The 17976-nt window shown below is 47.8% G+C and overlaps 8 protein-coding genes across 8 annotated transcripts; 4 read left to right on the top strand and 4 right to left on the bottom strand.

Annotated features, from left to right (window-relative positions):
- Window positions 1-56: 56 nt before the first annotated feature.
- Window positions 57-1709, bottom strand: CTRU02_207143 (polyketide synthase/peptide synthetase; the record flags this gene model as incomplete). The annotated part of the gene is made up of 1 exon (XM_036719475.1): window positions 57-1709. The coding sequence occupies one exon, from the start codon at window positions 1707-1709 to the stop codon at window positions 57-59; it is 1653 nt and encodes a 550-aa protein (XP_036589182.1).
- A 90-nt stretch (window positions 1710-1799) lies between these two features.
- Window positions 1800-5708, bottom strand: CTRU02_207142 (hybrid nrps pks; the record flags this gene model as incomplete). The annotated part of the gene is made up of 3 exons (XM_036719476.1): window positions 1800-2058; window positions 2120-5232; window positions 5292-5708. 3 exons carry the CDS (start codon window positions 5706-5708, stop codon window positions 1800-1802), a joined length of 3789 nt encoding a protein of 1262 aa, XP_036589183.1.
- A 116-nt stretch (window positions 5709-5824) lies between these two features.
- CTRU02_207141 (lovastatin nonaketide synthase) lies at window positions 5825-6322 on the bottom strand (the record flags this gene model as incomplete). The annotated part of the gene is made up of 1 exon (XM_036719477.1): window positions 5825-6322. The coding sequence occupies one exon, from the start codon at window positions 6320-6322 to the stop codon at window positions 5825-5827; it is 498 nt and encodes a 165-aa protein (XP_036589184.1).
- Window positions 6323-7271: 949 nt separating this feature from the next.
- Window positions 7272-8903, top strand: CTRU02_207140 (cytochrome P40 monooxygenase; the record flags this gene model as incomplete). Its single annotated transcript, XM_036719478.1, has 5 exons — window positions 7272-7274; window positions 7473-7706; window positions 7759-7831; window positions 7906-8468; window positions 8556-8903. 5 exons carry the CDS (start codon window positions 7272-7274, stop codon window positions 8901-8903), a joined length of 1221 nt encoding a protein of 406 aa, XP_036589185.1.
- Window positions 8904-10304: 1401 nt separating this feature from the next.
- On the top strand, window positions 10305-11690 carry CTRU02_207139 (alpha beta hydrolase; the record flags this gene model as incomplete). Its single annotated transcript, XM_036719479.1, has 1 exon — window positions 10305-11690. One exon carries the CDS (start codon window positions 10305-10307, stop codon window positions 11688-11690), a length of 1386 nt encoding a protein of 461 aa, XP_036589186.1.
- A 129-nt stretch (window positions 11691-11819) lies between these two features.
- CTRU02_207138 (uncharacterized protein) lies at window positions 11820-13021 on the bottom strand (the record flags this gene model as incomplete). Its single annotated transcript, XM_036719480.1, has 2 exons — window positions 11820-12363; window positions 12432-13021. 2 exons carry the CDS (start codon window positions 13019-13021, stop codon window positions 11820-11822), a joined length of 1134 nt encoding a protein of 377 aa, XP_036589187.1.
- Window positions 13022-13671: 650 nt separating this feature from the next.
- CTRU02_207137 (uncharacterized protein) lies at window positions 13672-15012 on the top strand (the record flags this gene model as incomplete). Its single annotated transcript, XM_036719481.1, has 1 exon — window positions 13672-15012. The coding sequence occupies one exon, from the start codon at window positions 13672-13674 to the stop codon at window positions 15010-15012; it is 1341 nt and encodes a 446-aa protein (XP_036589188.1).
- A 1772-nt stretch (window positions 15013-16784) lies between these two features.
- CTRU02_207136 (uncharacterized protein) lies at window positions 16785-17918 on the top strand (the record flags this gene model as incomplete). The annotated part of the gene is made up of 2 exons (XM_036719482.1): window positions 16785-16787; window positions 16869-17918. The coding sequence occupies 2 exons, from the start codon at window positions 16785-16787 to the stop codon at window positions 17916-17918; spliced, it is 1053 nt and encodes a 350-aa protein (XP_036589189.1).
- Window positions 17919-17976: the final 58 nt, after the last annotated feature.

The following is a 17976-nucleotide window of genomic DNA, read 5'->3' as shown; positions in this document are numbered from 1 at the left end:
ATAGTTTCGAGCATCTTCTTGGGAGTGAATTTACAAGAGATAACGGTAACTTAGGCTCATGCGTTTGACGGCAGTCTACGACAACATCGATATGGTGGTAGTTGAGATTTAATCAAACGAGTTGGAGAATGTGGTCCAATCGCGACCAATAAAGCTTTCGAAATCAAAGCTGAAGAATCAATCCGAGTTGCAGTTGTAGAGTATGCGACCTTAATATTTCTGTCTTTGACCTTTGAAAGAATTGATTCAACAAGGACACTGCTCGGTTCATGGAGTAGGAGCGTGGTGCCGTTGGAAATAGTATCGAGGATGCTTAGGGCCTGGAGATCCAGAATGAGAGCTGATAGAAGCGCTTTCCAATTTTCCCCGCCGATGCCGAAACGAGCGCTGGCTGCCACCTCACTTTTCAAAAGCCTAGAACCATTGATAGTAGACAGCGTGATCTGTGGACAATCGGTGTCAGGCTGCATGCCAAGTGCGACGTAAAATCCGCCATAGCATGGCACAGCGGAAGAAGACATGATGTCAAATGAACTCAAATTATCAGCTGGATTGGAGTGCACTGGAGACCTCTCAAACTTCCATACTGATTCAAAGCGCCGTAGATAGACAGGGGTGGTTTTGAGATCCGTTGGATGGGTTATCAGCTTTCGCGATGCGTTGTATCTCAAGTTCATATCAGTGTCGTACGTGATACGAGGTGCCTTGAGAACATCTTTCTCCAGTACAAGTTCGTGTTCAATTCCCCACAACAAGGGAGAAGATTCACCTTCATCAGATTCATACTGTGCAAGTGCTCTCCATCGAAGAAATGTTTCGGCGATCAAGCGAGGCGTTCCGGCGCTATAAGGGGCGTCCACGTCAAGAAATTGCAACCGTAACCCAGGAATCTCGTGAATGAGTACACGGCCCAAGCCGACACTCATGTTCATTGTCGGAGAGCGCTCCCGACAACCGCTGGTGATCCACAAAAGGCAATGCGGTCGCTCGACAAGCTTTTTGAGACCGGCGAAGGACTCCTCAGTGAGATTTTCCAGAGCAGGGTTATCCAAGTCAGAAAAGTTGATGACTGTAGATGTTGGCCCAATGATATCGGAGCCGTTTAAGTCTGCTAGAGAGCGGACCCTGTTTATGCTTGCACCTGCAAACCAGGGGGCAAGAATGCGGCTGACTTGCCCTAAAAGACTACAAGACTGCATAGTCTGCCCTCCAACTAGCACAAGCTGATGCTGTATGTTTCCATTGCCCTTGTCAGGCGAGGCATCTAGTGTGGGTGGTTGATGGTACAGAGGCTGGCGTAAGAACGATATTCTATCATCGACAGCTTGAGATAGTATAATCAAAGAGGGCCAAGCTAGAGGCTCGAACTCGGGGGTAACCGTATCAATGCCAGAGAACCCTGCTCGGCAAAGTCGTTGATGCCATTCTGTAGTATTGATAGTTGCAGTGAGTGGTCGTCCGTCGTCGTGCCCACGCCACCAGCCCGGCAGAGCCGAGAAAGGGAAGCGCACTCGCACCACATCAGCGCAAGTTACCTCAGCTATTAGAAGATAACCACCGGGCTTTAGAAGTCTTCGTGCGTTTCGAAGAGTGTCATCGAGTCTGGCTGTTGCATGGAGGACATTGGAAGCAACAATCAAGTCGTAAGAACCTTCATGAAATCCTTGTTCCACAACATCTTTTTCCGCATCCAGAACCTTAAAAATCATCTTTGGAGATTTGAAAGTATTCATAGCTGTTGTGAAGAAGCCAGCTGAGATATCGGTGAAGGTATAAGACGAGTACTGGTTACCGATATGCTAAAAGACACTTTTAGTAGCGCCGCCTGTGCCAGCACCCAACTCAAGGATCTTCATATGAGGATACCGACGGGACAATTGAATGGCAATACGTCCAAGCCAGTCCATTGTAAGGTCGAGTCCGAGAGCTCCGGCGTAGAATCTGTCCATGAAGTCATCTTTGAACAGAACCTCTACCATGTTGACTTCCCCCCTAATGGCAGCTGCCATGTTTACGCCAACTTTCTTCATGAGTTGAAGATCAAGACTTTCAGGATACCTTCCAAGAAGTTGAGTGCGTCAATATCTTTCAAGTGTAAGAAGTAAAACGAAGTACATACCTCTGGAAGATATCTGCGACATCATCCCATGTGTCATTTAACCACTCCTTTTTGGCATATGGCATTGTACCCCCCGAAACTCGAGATAGAATACTGTGGCTGAAATCAAAGAAGTATTGATGATGGAGTGCGATGCCACTGCGAGAGTTTGAGCCCGGAAACTCGTCTTCGATGGTGCGTAAGAAGTAGATTGCAACACGTTCTAGGTCCCATGCCATTTCAAGCTCTTGGTCGGTAGGAAGTCGACCCCCTGATGCCTCAAGACCATCGATGGTGACTGGCCAGTACACAGTCTTGGCATATAATTGCCGATTTGACGCCGTGCTTTCCGGAGAAAAGGGAACTACCTTGATATTTTCCACCTGTATCAAAGTTGTATCATTGTCTATGGTGGAGAAGACGTCGACATCTCCTGTGATAGACTCTGGCAGTTGGCGGAGTCTGGAGTCGAACATCATTTGAGTGGTAGCTTGAGACGTTGCTATTCTCCACTTCGGTACATCAACTTTGATGCTTTGAAACTCTGTCGGCACAAAAACCTCAACCAACCCAGCATCCCTAGGCCAGCCCATGGCCAAGAAAATGGCTTGGAATGATGCATCAAGGAAAGCAGGATGCATTAGTACCATTGTGTTATCCCAATCTTCTTCGTAAATCTCGATTTTCCCAGTGCCATAATCTAATTTGCGCTGCATGGAGTTAAGGGCTTGAAAAGGACCCGTATATCCATAGCCAACCTCGTCCAAAAAGTCGTAGAAATCGCTTGTATCAACTGCAAGCAGATTAGGTTGATCACTCTCCGTTCTAAAGAGCAAGGCTTCGGAGGTTTCTAGTTCCGATTCTGTAGAAGGACTCAAACTTAATTCGACAGAAGCCGAGGCAAGGAGAGTGAGATTCGTAGCATCCTGACGCAGTAATGCATAATATCGGAACTCAGCGCTGGCAACATCAATATTCTCGTTGCAAATATCGGAAAGAGAGACCAATGTCTCAACATCAATGCCTTCTTCAATCGTGAGTGCTCGATGAATGACGACACTGTTGACTGAAAGCAATTGAGGAAGTCGATCACCTGAGAGAGCCAGTGCTGCCTCCATTGCGGTGACAATGTAACCAGCAGCCGGGAAGACAACCTGCCCTTGTAAGGTATGGCCCTTGACCCAGGGCACTTCGGATAATCTCAGAATATTTCTCCATCTTATCTCTTTTTCAACTCCATCTGAGGTGAGTGTTCCAAGTAAAGGATGAGGTCGAGATTTTCGAGTGCGATAAGCACGGGAAAGCCGAGATTCGTGCCAATAGATTCGATCGTGATCCCAGGTATAAGATGGAAGGTCTTTCAAGAGCCGTGGAGATGGCTGATTAGGTGCAATCTTTCGGTTAAGCCTATCAATATCGACAGATCCTGAACTGAGACTCTGCCACAAAGCTCCAATTCCTTGGGCGAAAGATTCAATATCATCGCGGTTTCGTGACAACAAGCCGCTGTACAGAACGGAGGGGATACTTGTTTCCGATTCTTGCAATATTTGCAAGAAGGGCCCTCTAAGGGCTGGGTGTGCTCCAACTTCAACAACGGCGTCGAAAGGGCCCTGTTTCTCCCACGCATTTCGAACAGCGTTGGAAAAAAGGACAGGGCGCGCCATATTGTCACACCAATACTCTCCTCTAAGCTCACGGTTAAATGGCTCTATTTTGGTGTCAGCATGCACGCTAGAATACCAGGTGCAAGTGCCATCGCCATGCTGCCCATGTCTGATATCGCAGTTAATCATAGCTTGCAGGTATGGTTCCACGCAGGGTAGCATATGATCTGAGTGATAAGCCTTGTCAACCTTGAGGATTTTTGCAAACTTTCCCTCGTCTTCGAGGATCAAGCGCGCTTCCTCTATTGCGTCAGCATCTCCTGAGAGAGTGATACTTGATGGTGAGTTGACCGCTGCGATCCAAATACGCCCTTCTAGAGTATCGACATTGCAGAGCTCTTCCGCATCTTCCAAACTCGTGCCGATAGCCATCATTGCCCCTTTCTGCGACCTATTGGCACCAGCGGACTCAGTAGCTTTTCCGCGGTAGTAAGCTATTCTTATTGCATGGCTAGCTGTGATGAAGCCGGCAGCGTATGCAGCAGCTATCTCTCCAGAGGAATGCCCAACAACAGCTTTGAACCGAATACCCGCTGACCGCAGAAGATCGACTAAAACAATCTGTAAAGCAGTACACAAGGGTTGTGAGAAAGCAGCACTATCGATGCGTGATATGCTTCGGTCGGCTTCAAGTTCACTTGTAATAGACCACTGTGGTCGATCATTGTGTGGTAAAGTTGCCAGGGAACGGTCCAAATCATCCAAAGTAGCGCGGATTTGGGGAAAAGCCGAAAGAAGACCTTTCCCCATGCTGGCCCACTGGGCTCCTTGGCCAGTGAAGACACCCAAGATGTTTGAACCTGATCCTCCAGAGTAGCGGGTACTAAGCTGTGCGTTTGGGCTGGCCTTTGCTTTTTTGAGCCACTCAACCAGCTTGGCCACCAGATCACTGACGGATTGCGCAGGGAAAGAAACCCGGTATGGCAATACTGATCGGCGATTCAATGTGAATAATAGATCTCGAATGTTCGTGTTAGGTTTCTCCTCAAGATATGAGATGTATCGCTGGATCAAAGCCCTCATTGACTTTTCCGAGGAGGCGGACAGTATGAATGGCGATAGCCAAACATCACGAAGATTGGAGTCGCCGTTCGAGATTTTGTTCCCAGCCTCCTCTTGATCATAACTCTCCAATATGACGTGAGCATTAGTTCCTCCAAAACCAAAACTGTTTATGCTTGCACGCCGAGGAACGCCTGAAGGCAGATAGGGCCATTTCTGGACGGTGGTAGGTATCTCGAGGCTGTCATAGAACGGGGCAACTGCAGGGCTTAGTTGGTTGAAGAGTAGATTTGGTGGTATTTCGCCATGTTGGAGAGCAAGCGAAGCTTTCATGATGCCAGCAATGCCCGCCGTGCCTTCTGTATGTCCGATAATGGTTTTGATTGAGCCGACAAACAGTTTGTCTGTAGGGTCTTTGCTACGATGACTGGAACCAAAGAAAGCTGTTGCAATAGCTCTAGCCTCCTGTTTATCTTATTAGCCCATATGACCTGGTAAATTAGCTTTCATATGGGTATACTGACTCTGGGGTCGCCGGCTCCAGTACCTGTACCATGAGCTTCGAAATACTGGCAGCGATGTTTTGGATTAGTAGCATCCAACCCCGCTTTTGCATAAGTCCTTTGAATCAACTCCGCTTGCGCTTCTGAGCTGGGCACGGTAATGCCCTCAGATGTACGACCGTCTTGGTTGACAAGGCATTCACGGATTACGCTCTCGATACGGTCACCATCAGCTATGGCCGCAGATAGAGGCTTCAATATCAAGGCTGCCACGCCGTCACCACGTGCATACCCTTTAGCATCTTCATCCCACATACGTGATCGGCTGTCGTGTGAAAGCATTTTCAGTTTGCTTTCCCCAATGTATGGTTCGGGTGTGAGGATGATGTTGGCTCCAGCAACAACAGCAATCGGAGCATCTCCATTCCGGAGTGTCATAAGTGCATTGTAGACTGCCACTAAACTCGAAGAGCATGCTGTATCTATAGTAGCCGAAGGGCCGTGCCAGTCGAAAAAATGCGATATGCGATTTGACAGAATGCTTCGTGCTGTTCCTACGCCGGCATAGGTAGGTAGGCTATCGATGTCCCGTTGAAGGTGATCATTATAGTCGCTCCACATTTGACCAACATAAACAGCGGTTTGAGTGCCAGAAATTCTTTCCATGGGTAAGCCAGCTGATTCAAGAGCCTCATAAACAGTTTCGAGTAAAATCCGGTGTTGTGGATCTGTAGCATGGGCCTCAACTGGCTTGATGTTGAAAAATCCAGATCAAAAACACGAGGGTCCTCTTGGAGAAGGTACGACTCCGTAACATTGCTGGTACCATGATGTGTACCATCACTGTGGTAGAAACCTTCTGGGTTAAATCGATCTTGGGGTATCTTGCAGAGGACATCTCGTGGCTGTCTTAACAAATCCCACAGTTTCGATGGACTTGACGCGCCGCCTGGGAAGCGACATGCAGAGCCCACTATGGCGATAGGCTCTTGCATTGCGAAGCCAATCTCATCTTGAGATTGAGACTTGGTGCTCTCTGTAAAGTGTGGCATTATGGTTCGTCTGATCGTTGAAGTTGAATCTTCAATGTAAGGCTTGGATATAAAGGAACAGACAACTCAAGGTGTAGCTAGTACAGAGCGTAGTAGTGTAAGTAGAAGTTGATCCAATGTAGGCAGTCTTCGTAGAATAATTCATACAACGTAACAAATTGCCTTCCTTTGAGCAGCGTTGCAATTCGAACTCCGCAGTGTTTTCGGTGCCGGTTGTACTTTTGGGCCACAGCATCCCTGACCCACTTGATTCTGATTCATCCGAACGGAGTCGGTATACACGATCTTAGTCTCATTAAACCTCCGAAGACCCGACTCGGGAAAGCATCAAAATTAAAATTCACCGACAGGACTTTGGAAATTACCATAGATCAGCTCTCAAGTTACGTTGAGTCATTTCCGTGTGATTAGCACGCTCTTTAGTTGGAGTCCGTAGTCATACTGGACCAGCTGCTTCTCATACTCGACCCTGAATCCCACACCGTTCTCTCGTAGAGCAAACGCCTCAAGCTGGTAATAATTCTTCACGCGGTTTTATGAAAGACGCATTTAGTTCAATTTATCGCTATAGAAAGATCCCATGGCTATCATTGTGCAGTTTTGCGATTACGGCGTAGCGCTGAAGGCTGTGGCCGTAGTTGTAAGTCAAACTCCAATCCAGACGTCCTCGTAGAACATATGTGCATCTTCCATGGCTAGGGATTAGCTGCCAAAGAGTTCTGACACAATCGGATAGACTTTGGTATACAGTATTATCAGACCTGTGTATCTCGCATACTTTCACCCATTGGCCCGTTTCCCTGGTCCAAAACTTGCTGCCATTTCTGAGATCCCCCATGTTTACAACTGGTAAGTGTTGCTTTACAGAATACATGTTCGTTCTGTAACGCCTATTATTCAAGGCTCACAGGAAGGTATCACGATCGTATACACCAACTTCATCAAACCTATGGTTAGTACACATAAGAATATAAATGTATACCAAATTCTGTTTTCTTAACTTCTTTACGCAGGAGATGTGGTTCGTGTGGCACCAAATGAACTCAGTTTTAATACAGAGCAAAGCTTGCGTGGTCAGATATTGTGCCCCCTAGAAACATGGTGCGATGCTGATGAGATACCTGCAGATATTTATGGACATCATGCAAAAACAGGACAGACTTTTCTCAAGTCATCTTTCTATGATGGACCTGGCGGCTACAGTACTATAGTAATGGAGAGAGATCCACTGAAGCACAGAGAAACAAAAAGGCTCATGTCATATGGCTTCAGTTCTAAGGAGCTCCAAGCTCAAGAAATTACACTGAAGACCAACTTGGATATTATGGTTAAACAAATCGAGCTCCGCGGCGGCTTCGAAAAACAGGGAATCTCCTTAAACCAGGCGAGAATCAAATCAGGCATGCGTCAAACTTGAGGCTAACATTTTCCAATAGATTATGCAAGCCTTTGTGTTCGATACAATCGGAGAACTCGCTTTAGGTGAACCGTTTGGAGCACTTGGAACAGGTATGTTCTTGCCATCCGATTGAAAGACTGCACGCAGCCTAGAGACGCCATACTTATTATTGTCCATTTGATAGGTAAAACACATCCTTGGATTGGAACAATACACGGTGCAATATACTTTATGAGTATCATTCAGGTTGCACCGCGTCTTCCGATACTCTGGCTGGTTCTTCCGTTCGTTGTTCCATGGAGCTCCATTGGCCAATTCATTCGCTTTTTCAAGCACCAAACGACGATGACACGGAAACGACTGTCTCGCTCAGCTGATGAGCATAGGAGAGATCTCTTTAGTTTTCTGATGAAAGAGAAACCTGATAACTTTTCACAAGTAGCATCCGAGTCCTGGCTTGGTAATCAAGCAGGCGTCTTGATCGCTGCAGGTTTTGATACGACAGCGGTGACAGCAGTTGCCGTATCTTACTATCTTGCCAGAAGCCCCGAAAAATTGAAACGGCTTCGTCGAGAATTGCGCGAAAGGTTTGCTGATACCAGCGAAATGAGCAGCACTGCAGTTCAACAGTTGCCATATCTTACAGCATGTATCGAGGAAACGATGAGAATAATGCCCCCTATCACTTTCGGTTTGCCTCGAGAGAGCCCTGGTGCTGAAGTTGACGGTTGCTACGTTCCAAAAGGAGTAAGTCCAAGTATTGTTCATTATTCACCATGTTTCAAGTATTGCTTGCACCAGAGTTGTGTTTAACTGGTTGGGTGGATCACACAGGTTGTCGTGTCTACTAGTGGTTGGAGTATCACACGCCGCCATGATTATTTCTTTGAGCCTGAAACGTTCCATCCAGAGAGATGGTTACCTTCTTCTCACAAATATTATGATCGGTTATTTTGTAACGACCTGAAAGAAGCATCGCAACCATTTTCACTGGGCCCACGCGTATGCCTGGGGATCAACCTAGCTTACAATGAGCTGAGATTGTTGCTTGCACGCCTCGCTTGGGAGCATGAGTGGCAGCTTGTTGATGAGAATAACCTCGACTGGGAAAAGAACAGCAAGTTTCAAGCCTTATGGGTCCTGCCTCAGGTACGAGTAAGATACACTTTACGAGATGGATAACAGGGAGTAAAGAGTGCATAGCTTTGAAGAGAAGCAAATGTAGAATTTACCCTTTAAATACTTATCTTGAATGGAAACTGAGACGTTGGTACTTCCACGGGTTGAATTGGATGCAGGTTGTCTTATTTGGTTCAAGAATTCAAACATTAGAAAACACTAAGTGAGCTTAACTGTAGCCCTTGACTGCTGAGACTTTGATCGCAGCAATCCTCTCAAACTGACATAACAAAAGAGGATCAGGGCGATAGCACCGAGCGTGAGTGAGGCCTTCTGCATATGACACTCCCAACAAACCCCTAGGTTCTTACTCACTGCAGCTACAGTGAATATCCAGCTGGGTCCATCAGTGATGAATAGATGTTCCAAGTTAACCCGACGGTATCCTCGCAAGAAAAAATCTACTTGCTCAGCACTATGAGACTTGTCACCCCCTCGACTAATCCGCATCAAGGCGGCAGTAACCTCACGTGGACGAGGATGGCCCATACCACAGACCAAAGCTCCTGCCCACAACCAACGGGATGCGCCCTCATACTGCAAGTTAGAAGGAGGTCCGAGATACAAATTAAGACAGATGAAGGTAATGTTGAACAAGAAGACCAGAGCCATGGACCATGCAAAACCCGCGAAGATTTCGACCCAGTGAAGAAAGGCTTCACGGCGTGCCTTCGGCGCCAGTTTCGGATTCTGGAAGCTGTGGAAAGCAACACCTTGAGCATATGAACCCATGAGGCTTGAGATGCAATCATTATCAGCAAACTATGTTTTATGATCCAACGTAGAGGGCTGGCAGTACTGACAACGCGGATGAAGTGATTAATGGTGCCACATGGATGAAAGCTACCGCCATACTGCCTTGCCTCTGAAGGTTACAAAGAGACAGTTGTGATACTTTATGGTCGCTTGAGTATCTGTTGGGACGAACACCGCAGAGTATTGTTGCTACTACGGACAGAAAAGCCGTGGAATAGAGTGGATGGCTTGCTTACTACTTGCGCAACATATGGTAAAGGCAGTAGGAGATGGCTGCGTGCAAATTCAATGTCCAATATCTTCAATGTTACCGTTTACAGAACTCCCTTTACCCCTTCTGAGTCATGAAGAAGCTATTGGTGTCGGCGCAAGGTCTAACCTTTTGAATATCCGAATTTGCATCAATCTCCGAACTAGCACCCCGAAGTTCATCCCGAAAAGGACCATCCAACAAGTCTCCGGCCTAGCATGGAGGTTGCAGCCGGTTCTGCATGTAACTAGCCGAAAAACGTAAAACTTTGTACTGATTTGCTTGAGTTATGTGCTAGATTACTTTTGGGTGCGCACCGTCTGCACGGGTATGCCGCAATCCACAACACACCGCTCAAGGCACCACGTTAGTCGCTTACTTTGTCCAGACCTTTGCTAATGGCAGGTCTTCGAAACTCACTCAACTTCAACGAACAGCCGTTCAAAGCCACAATGCATCACTTTTTTTCATCGCCCTTCTACAATTTTGAGCTTACTCGAATTTTGGGAACGGCGGCCGCTGGCGGTTGTGATGTTGCCGAATTCCTAGAGGCCGTCGGCGAAATCAAGAAACATGATCCTGAAAGCTGGTATCGTGCATGGTGGAAGCAGGCAAACCGAGCCAGTCATGCCGCTACCAATGCCAGCCGCCAAGGACTCACGCCTTTGGCTAAGGCGGCTTATTTGAGAGCTGCAAACTACTACAGAGCCGCTCCATACATGCTTCCAACACATGATCGACGCATTGTAAAGTGTGGGGAGCTCAGTGCCGAGCATTTCGAAAAGGCTACTGAGTTCATGGAGGGCAAAGTTCTCAGCATGAATTTCCAGTTCGGTAATATCATCATTCCAGCCCGACTTTTCTTACCGCCGGAGTCAAAGAGATTGAGGAATGGTCAAAAAACCCCACTTCTTATCAACTGTGGCGGCGCCGACTCTACTATGGAAGAGTTGTATTTTGTTTACGGTACCCTTGGGCCAGAGCTGGGCTATGCCGTCCTCAACTTCGACGGCCCAGGCCAAGGCCTCACGCTTAAACGTTCTGGCGAGCCGATGAGGCCAGACTACGAGAAGGTTTTGTCTTGCGTTCTTGACGGCATCTGGGTTCTAGCAAAGGAACGGCCTGATGCTAACCTGGATCTGGACCGCGTATGTGTAGCGGGCATCTCCATGGGCGGTTATATTGCTCTTCGTACGGCAGCTGCTGAGCCCATGCGTGTCGCAGCATGCATCTCCGCAGATCCTCTCTACGACATGTGGGAACTTGCCATGACTAGGCTTCCCAGGTGGTACGTACGAATGTGGCTCAGCGGTTGGATTTCCGATGACTTTTTCGACTGGTCATGCAACTCCCATATGTCAATGGATTTTCCCACTAAGTGGGAATTCACCACAACTATGCATGTGATGGGGAAACGCAGGCCTGCAGATGTCGTTCGAGAATTCAAGAGATATTCGCTGCGGTGGCGACCTGAAGATGAGATCCTGAAGGGCGGAGATCAAGATGAAGATGAAGAGAACAGAGCTTCCACAATTCTCTCGCAAATACGATGCCCCGTATTGGTCACAGGCGCGTCTAAAGCAATTTATCAGACTCCCGATGCAAGCACGCAACGCATTATGGACGAGCTCGCTGGCGTACCGGAGGGGAAGAAACAAGTATGGATACCTGAGAATGTGGGTGAAGGTGCCCTTACAGGCAAAGTTGGAGCTTGGAATTCTTTAGCTACAGAAACGTTTGCATTTCTCGATAAACAGCTAGGGATAAGTCGGCCATGCCGATAGTCCAGTTTTTTGAAAATAATTTAGGGCATTGCCACGCGTAAATTTATGACTTTATTGATAACCAGTGCTGGTTTGGTATTCCTACACATGTTTCTCGTGGGCGCAAGGTGCATGAGTCCTTCTCTTATGTCATGCTAAATTATACACCAACTTCTCGCCACTGACAAGCTTTTTCTGTAGCATACTGACGCCTTCAGGAACTCGATCCAATCCTCCATCCATTAATTTCACCGGATGCGGTCGAAGTAAGCCCTTATCCATGAGTTCTTGAACGACCGTTCGAAACCACCATTTGCCGAAGGCGCGCCTTTCGGGGCGAGGCTTGCTGTAGTATGGCCCTGTGAGACCTTCTTCTCGTCCGATCATACTTGTTCCCATCACATACGTCCACTTGATGACTTTGCGAGTACTACCGCTGCCATCAAGAACATCCTGTGGCAAAGCTTCAAGCCCAGCATAGCGGCCACCAGAACGACCCATTGCTTTATCGGCAATTACAATAGACTTTGGATCAACAATAGTGTCTAATATATAGTGAAGCGAGTTACTGGTATAGGAGCGTATGTCGGATGCGCAGGAAGGGCTATTGTAATCAAAGGTGTGTTCCGCCCCGTATGATAACACCATAGTGGCATTGCGAGGTGAGCATGTTGCGATGACTCGAAATCCACACCTAGGGAATCAGTTAGACGTAAGCGACTATATTACATTTGTTGTTTAAGCATGAAGGAATTCACTTACAAATTTGCCAGTTGAATAGCCATGGTTCCCGAAGCGGTGCTTCCACCATGAACAAGAATTAGTGGAGGCTTGGAGCCACTGGTGAACTGATTGAGTCGAAACTGAAGACCAAGAGCGTCTCCAGCAAATAGCGCCAAGCCTACAGTGGCCACACAGCATCCCCCAACTGCAGCCGCGTCAGTAAAGGACCATGTTGGTGGTACTTTCCACAGGAGATCCGCAATTGCACAGGTGTACTCCGCAAAAGAGCCGGCCTCAGGGTCGGCCGGGTTAGCTCCGTGAACGGCTCCTGCTACGACATCGCCGCTTTGAATGCCCGATGATGGGGCAACTCCGTCCCCGACTGCAACCACAACTCCGCAAAAGTCCATGCCGCATCCCGCCCCAGGACAAGGAAATTGACTAGTCATTTTCCAATCCGAGGGGTTTGCGGCAACGGCTTGCACATGAACCAAAACCTCATCGGGCGCAAGCTTGGGCACATGACGATCGGTAACAACAATGAGTTTTCCTAGCGGGCTTGCCGCCTGAATGACGGCATGCTGTCTTTCAGGCAATGCTGCTAGAGTCGGAGTGATAATCGAACCCATAATTCGAAACTTTGGCTTAGGTCTTAATTATTGGCAGCTTGAAATCACTTATTACCCAGCAATCAGGCTTTCACTTATGCCTACAACCTTTCCAGTAATAAGGAGCGAACCCAGGGCGCTGCACCCGTAGTTTATCTGCAGCTTGTAAATTGAAGTTACATTCGGGCTCAAAAGGTTTTCCAAACAAACGTCCGACGTGGCAGAATTGACCGACTACTCGAGCAGTCATTGTGAGCCTCTGGCCAACCTTTGACGGCGTTGACTGAAGCGCGCGCCACACAGAAGGCCGGGCAGCTTGACAACTCAGAACTGCCGGATTGCTCGGAATCGGAGCATTGCCTGTGGGCCGAAACCCTTGAGTTGCCAGACTTCGGTAAAGAACCCGTTGGTTAAAGTTGACGGTCGGCCCCATCTGCTGAAGCCCCTTTGCTACGTTCATGCATATATTGTGCTCACACGCCAAGGGCCATTTTAGCGTGACAAGCATTTCTTTCCCATCCAGTACCGTTTGATTCTCGACTTGGCTATACCTCCCGTCGCCTACTAGTACCTGGGTGGTTTGAGTTCGGAGTGAGTCAGTCGATTGCATCGTACAGAGCTGTTGAAACATCGAGATGATTTATCGTTTGATGTTTTGGGGGCTTGTCCCTATGCAGGCTGCCATAACCCTGGCTTCGAACTCCGCCCAACAGTTGCAACAACCCTTGATCCAAAACTATCGATCAGACTCTGCCAGCAGCAAATCGACATTCAAAGATAAAGAAGACCCAGCCATTTGGAAGAAAGAATGCAAGGAACACCGAATAACATCCTATGAAACGGTGACAGGAGACATCCACTTTGGTCCTCGAAGACACGATGAGCATCCTACCATTGGCAAATTGTCTGGCATCAACTCGACGTCTTGGGAACAGTGGGTTTTTGACAGTGTATCCGACGACGGGTCCAGCGGCATTTTTCTTTCGCTCGGCAGAGATGCTTCCTATGCATTCTTCGGACAGGGCAACTTGCACGTTGAGTTCTATGCCCTTATGGAAGACGGGACCAAGTTTCAAGAGTTAGCTTTTGTTGATCAATCCTCAATTTACGACTGCGGGGATTACATTGCCAGCACCTGGACTTCCAATAGCCACTCCTTCGAGTTTCGTGTTCCGCGAGATACAAGCATTGGAGCTGAAGCCACCATTGTGGTAAGCACGCCCAAGCTCCACGGGAGATTCCATCTCTTGAGCTCGGCGCCGGGGCATTTTCCCGACGGGAATTTACACGCGTCTCCGGAAACCTTAACACAGGTGGCGCCAGGGCTACACATGCATGGCACCATCCCCGCGGCCCAGGTTGAGGGTAAAATAACAATCAAGGGACGTCGGGGTGGAGTGACGTCGTACTCCGGAAAAGGCGGACATATGCATCTGTGGGCCATAGATAACTGGTTCAAAATTATCTGGGGTTTTCAAATCATCCGCGGAACCGCCGGACCATACTCATTCTTCTACTGGGAGCCCACATCAAGAGTTGGCGGTAGAACAACTCATTGCACAGCCATTCTGTTTAAAAACGGGAAAAGGCTTGTCTCTACAAAAGCAGCTAACTCAACGTATCAGCCGCAGAACGGGGACAGGGTACAGGTCTTAGCAACTAAAAATGGACGCGGGGTACGGGCTTCAGTTGCCGGGAGGTCAACCGGCCACGTTGTGGAATTTTGGTCCGCTGACGGGGGACACTGGCGTTTTGAACTGGAGCATCAGTACGTCCAAGTTCAGATGCCATTCGGCCGAGATACTGGCCTTGCTGTTTTCACGAATCGAATGTTTGGGGGAGAAGCTGGAGGATGTCAGTATCTGGGCAGTGCTTTTTCAGAAGAAGCCGAGTTCCCAGAAACTCTTGCTCAGTGGAAGATCTGGTTGGTTTACGGGATCGGAATGTTAGGCCAAATCAAAGCGCAAGCAACAAACTGGCTGGCTACTCTGGGTTTAAACTTCTTGGAGTAAAAGATGATGTGCTTCAATTGATGCAGCGCCAAAAGTCAATATAGGGAGATTATTGTTGAGCTCAGTACATTTAGCCGCAAATAAATAGAATGCTACAGTAGCGAAACGCCTCGCTAGCATTTGGGGCGAAAGCGGCGTTTTCAGCAATGACATGGTACGAGCTGTCGCCTTGTTTGCTTTACAACGGATAACTGCTACATAGAAAGCTGCAGCCGGATACTTATATTGTGGAGAATTTGGTTGATAATTTGCCCACGCATAGTGCAATGCGAGTCAGTCGCAAAACTAAGTTTAGGCTTGCCAGCTTTTGTTCTGCTACTACGTAGTTGCTAGTAACATCGAGTGACGTTCAAGGTCCTAAACGTAAAGCAGGCATTCCATTGCATACTTAAGAAGCTGTAAATGATTAAAAAGCTAAAGGTCTATTGTTCAAAGCCGAGTCCGCCTTTTGCACGGTGGGCCCAAGTCAATGTTGCGTACTGTGATAGTCAAACAGTAATGAGGGGTACACTGTAAAGCATATTTCATCAGTACCATGGATTCCAAGTGTGACTTACCTCACATTCGTACAAGTTTCTAAGTGAAAGCTGAAAGGGAAGTCGTGCACTGGGAATCCCACTTCCAGTTGCCCACATAGCTTCACCTTTCCAAAGTTGAACTGCGCAAGCTAGGGTCGCTCCCTGTCTTTCCTTGCCTTTGAAAGTAGATCCTGGATTGCCGTTCGGGCGGTGTCCAATGTTCCCTGCTAGAATGGAAGATTTATCATGAGTCCCTTGCCCTCGGTAACCAGTAACGATCCAAGCGAGTTATCTCTGGACGTATTGCGATATCAGCAAATTTTCAGAAGGCTATCCATGGTATATAGCATGCGTGTTTTATATCTTTCCCTTTGAAGACTGCTCTGTGTTGTGGATTAGAGGCGCGTGATCTTCAAAATACAGTAGACAGATGCAGAAAGCTATCCAAGGGACCAGAAGCTTTTCCTCGCTGTCACACCTTGGTCTGGTAAACCTGCCCCTCAGCTGCCAGTGCCATATCTACAACCCCTCATTGCACGGTGATTAAGGTTCATCATCTGCAGTTGATGCTGGCCCTATTTACTGGATTAATGATCGCTTAACCTTATCATGAGTCAGGCTGTAGTAGATGCGACGCGCTGACACGCGAGACCGAGAGTATTTCTAGCTGGTAGGGCCATGTGGAATTGGACACACCGCGGCTTGCACGGGTACCTCCATTTAGATCTGATCATAGCGGATACTTCCGTTTAATTCAGTCCTAGCATCCGTCCCAAAGAGTCTACATCTGCCTTCCTCATTTTGTTTCTCACTAGTGCAGGTTTATAGCTCTTGATGCACATCTTCATGTCGCTTTGAAGCTATCGGATGCTGTTAAGTGTTTATTGATATCCGCCAACATACAAAAAAAAGCCAAAACTTCCCGCCATGTCTGTCAACGATGCTTCGAAGCGTACCAACAGTTTGGCTTGCGAGAGGTGTCGGGCTCAGAAGCTGCGGTGCGAATGGCCTAGCACAGGGACGGATGCAACGTGCGAAAGATGCAGTCGGAAAGGCGTTCAATGCAGAAAGAATCATTCTCGTCGAGTTGGCAGACCCCCCAGATCACGGGCAGGAAGGCTAGGTTCAGCTTCATTACACCTGGTTGACCCGCAGGGGATATCGTATCTCCCACCGACACTTTGGCAAGGCTCCTGTGAGAGGCGAAGCTCATGGGAAGATACCAATGCGGAACTTGATCGAATTAATCCCACAATGGTATGTGTACATCTTTGTGCAAAATATCAAAACAGCTATTGCTGGCTGTGTGCTATCCATTCCAGCACTAACACGTTGTAGACAACGTCGGGTCTGGCAAGCCCACCTTTATCAGGAGTCATTTCTCATGATGTGGAGCTAATGAACTTTTTCGCATCTGATATGCCAACGGAATGGATGACTTGGAGCTCTGATGGCACATCTTCCATCAATCCCAACAGCGTGGAGCCAAGCAACTCAAGTGAATCACTTGGGTCTGTATCAGACAACTCTGATTTATCTCAGAAAGGCCATGACACAGTAAATGAAAACCCGTCTGAAGAAGACTTCCAGCCTGAAATGCCTTTGGATGGCACGTTAGCACGCGATGTGGCCGGTCTCACATCCTGTCTTTTCGAGCTTGTCCCATCACCTCCTTTACAAAATCGGCGAGCTCATCCAACTGAAGCATCAAAGCCATCTACGGACACATCTGCTACTATACGACCAACAACAACAACACTAAGGAGTATTTTGCAATATAGTGAGACATTACGAAGCATGGTCACCAATTCACGATATCAATCATCAAAGCCATTACCAGGCCGAGCAGATCCCGACGTAAGCGAATTGGCCCTTGACGGGCCAACGAAGCTACTGCTGCTATCTTGCTACACCAAGATATTTCAGGCTTTTCGCCAGATCTTTGCGGACGTCTACTCTGGCCTCAAAAGCGGTGCAAACATGTCAGATCTTTTATATGATCTGCGCGTAGAAGATGTCATCCTTGACGGAGACGATGATCTCAAAATTTTAGTTCTCATGCAGGTCGTGACACACAAGCTTAACACCCTTGGAATGCAGCTTGGTATTCCAGAAAAGCATTACATCAGCGTTGGACCGGGCGGTGGTCCAGAAGCTGCAAAACAATACCAACCTCGTGGCCGTCAACAGAACTCAGATGTGACGGAGCCAACACTCGATGCTATTCTATCAGGGAGTGGAATTGATAGATGTGTTTTTTGGGGTGAGCATAAGGAAATCAACAAGACCATGGAAAGCGCTGCTGCTGCCTTTAGAGAAGAACTGGGTCTGCTTCGTGCGCAGCTTGGACATAGAAATCGTTGCAGAGCTCTATCTGTTGCAACTTGATACGGATAGCTGGATACACCAATCATACGTAGCCTCGCACACTTCATAAAACGGCGAG

The sequence above is a fragment of the Colletotrichum truncatum genome, assembly GCF_014235925.2.
Source record: "Colletotrichum truncatum strain CMES1059 chromosome Unknown Contig_0004, whole genome shotgun sequence".
NCBI lineage: Eukaryota > Fungi > Ascomycota > Sordariomycetes > Glomerellales > Glomerellaceae > Colletotrichum > Colletotrichum truncatum.
Note: the sequence above shows the minus strand (reverse complement) of the source record. Positions and strands in the feature narration are given on the sequence as shown.